The 2,588-nt window shown below is 49.0% G+C and overlaps 1 protein-coding gene across 1 annotated transcript; it reads right to left on the bottom strand.

Moving 5' to 3' along the window:
* Positions 1 to 153: 153 nt before the first annotated feature.
* LACBIDRAFT_327760 (uncharacterized protein) lies at positions 154 to 2,588 on the bottom strand (the record flags this gene model as incomplete). The annotated part of the gene is made up of 8 exons (XM_001881695.1): positions 154 to 218; positions 293 to 606; positions 1,041 to 1,268; positions 1,469 to 1,508; positions 1,679 to 1,694; positions 2,009 to 2,277; positions 2,377 to 2,480; positions 2,530 to 2,588. 8 exons carry the CDS (start codon positions 2,586 to 2,588, stop codon positions 154 to 156), a joined length of 1,095 nt encoding a protein of 364 aa, XP_001881730.1.

Here is a 2,588-nt window from a genome sequence, read left to right as displayed (position 1 = left end):
ACTTGTAGAGTTGAATTTGGCATGCTGGCCAAATCCTCCGCCTCTTGCGCCAATTCCGCTTCCTCTTCAGCGGTTAATTCGTAGAAGCTGTCACCGTCAGACTCGGATACGGAGGAGTCGCTTTCATTTGATTCAGAGTCTGTTTCCCCTTGATCAGCGTCCGTCCAGGCCTCGGAAGAGCTCTCCTGCCAAGTAGGGTCTCTTGCCAGTGAGCCGCTCTGCGACAACTCATTCTGCGACGACTCATTCTGCGACGAATCATTCTGCGACGACTCATTCTGCGACGAATCACTCTGCGACGACTCGTTCTGCGACGACTCTCTATGCAACGACTCATTCTGCGACGACTCGCTCTGCGATGACTCCTCATCCGTGTCAGCCTCTGCATACGTGTCCGCCGTGTAGACGTATTTCATCGGATCGGGACAGTGGACAAAAAGGTTCCTGATGCGTCTAAGCTCGGGGGGAACCGATGATATTGTAGATTCGAACGCGGTGATTTGGTCGCAATTCGTGAGCGCGATGCTTTGATATCGATATGGTCTGGAGTACGTGTTTATTGAACGCGAGACTTGGGAAAGGGCGATGGCGGTGGTTCCGTCGTCCCTGCAAGCCATGGAGAAGATGATTGACCATACCTCTGGGGGACATTCCTCAACCATATCGCGTTCGCCGTGGTCGTGCAAAAGGAGCAGGTGTTACATAAGCGCTTAAGCCCTCACACGTTCGTAAACTATTTTTAGAAGCAGAATGCGCTCGACGCTTTCCAGAAATAGCAGACGCTAGATGTTTTGTGTGATAAGGGTTGGATAAGGGTGAAGGAATTTACTGCACATAGAAAATGTAAATTTCATAATCGTGAGTGACTTGTACTTGCCATGAATTACTGTAACATTAAAGCCAAGAAATTACCAAGAAATAACTTGGAGTCTGCGTGAGGGAAGGACGACGAGATGTTGCGGAGTTCGACATGTCAGTTTCAAGTTCGGCTAGTAAATTCTAAGTCGATGCGTCAGGACGTTCGTTTCCAAAAGGCCTACCCACAACGGACATCATATACTAGAGGATTGGAAGGATGTGAGGGCGAGGACTGTCGCTGTCGAATAGGTTCCTCATAACCTTGGCCATGAGGTGCGTGAAATGATGATTTCCGGTCGGCCTTGCGAGAAGGATTTGCAATAACGCCGACGTTGCATGAGTAAGTGGTGGCCAAAAGACGTTGAAGTGAATTGGAACGAGATGAGGGGGACGCGAAGATGATTCCCCGACTAAGTGGGAGCCTGAGGTTACTGTACTAATACGACCGAAGGAAGGGAAGTAGGCGTGATGTCACGCATCACACCAAGTTTTGAAGAGTTTTTTTTTTGAATTAAAAATAGTCATTTTTTTCCGGACCTGCGGTGCCTTGTTTTAAACATCACATTTGGCATATTTAGAACCATGTTATACTTGAGGAATGCATGCTTACCTTCCAGCCAAAAAATTAACAGGTTGCTGGGCCAAACTGTCTGAGAAATATGTGGTGGACGAAGAGCAAAAACTCTTCGTCACGCATCACACAGGACAATGAAGCGACGAAGAGATGGTCAAAACATGTCACACCCCAAGGGGCCTGAACAGTTGGTCGTATTAGTACAGTATTCGCAATCTTCTCCAAATGAATTCGAGACTGACGTACCTCGACGTGCGGATATCTTATCACATATAGCGACGACAATGGAATGGTACACGACAGATCACAGTTTGGACCTGTGAATGGACGGCGCTGGAGTTATGAGATGCAAACTGCTAAGTCTGTTTGAAGTCTGTCATCGCTCATGAGATCAAATCAAAGAAAAAGTTGAATGGCACAGCCACCTCGACTCAATAACAAAAGACATGGTTTCAAACGACAAGCTAACCATCCTGGAATACTGGTATGGCATTTCGCGCCCTACTTAGGGTGAACCATTTGTTGCTCAAATATCGCAGTGGCGAGGCCGTCGGGAGGTGATGACCAGGGACTCACTGGACAAGGGGCGACAATGTGCTGATGCGAGGGGCGACGTCGGTAACTTGTCATTTTTGGCCTGTCCGCTTCGGTTTGACATACCTTCATAGAGAATCGTAACACCTCAGCTATGACCTCATGGTACGCGGCCAGCATGCCGGGGTTCAAGGCTTCGGAGAGTTTGGGATGAGGGAGCTTGCGCGGCATAAGTTCCCCCGACCAACAGCTTGCGGGAAACTTGTAGCAGGCGGTCTTGCGAGTGGAGATATTGGCGATAAGACGTTGGGCTGTAGTGACAGAAAGAGATGGCCAAGATCCGGAAATGACGAGGGGGCAACAGTTGGTTGGTAATTATTTTCGGTCTATAAACCTCCAGGTTGACCTACCCTGGCGGAGACAGATCATAGGTATATCACGGCATGCGGTACACGATGAGCGCGAGTTGGCATTCAATTGACCTCTGTGGGGCGAGGATGAGGGAACTTTCGTGCTAGTAAGTTCGTTCTCGGATCAGTGGCATGAAGCACTTTTTCACGTACTCTCCCCTGCCCTCTTGAAACAGCGAGAGGAACCAATGGGGACTCTGAAGCTCGACCAT

Source organism: Laccaria bicolor, genomic scaffold, assembly GCF_000143565.1.
Source record: "Laccaria bicolor S238N-H82 LACBIscaffold_14 genomic scaffold, whole genome shotgun sequence".
Classification (NCBI taxonomy): domain Eukaryota; kingdom Fungi; phylum Basidiomycota; class Agaricomycetes; order Agaricales; family Hydnangiaceae; genus Laccaria; species Laccaria bicolor.
The sequence above is the reverse complement of the archived record's forward strand: the minus strand, read 5'-3'. Positions and strand labels throughout refer to the sequence as shown.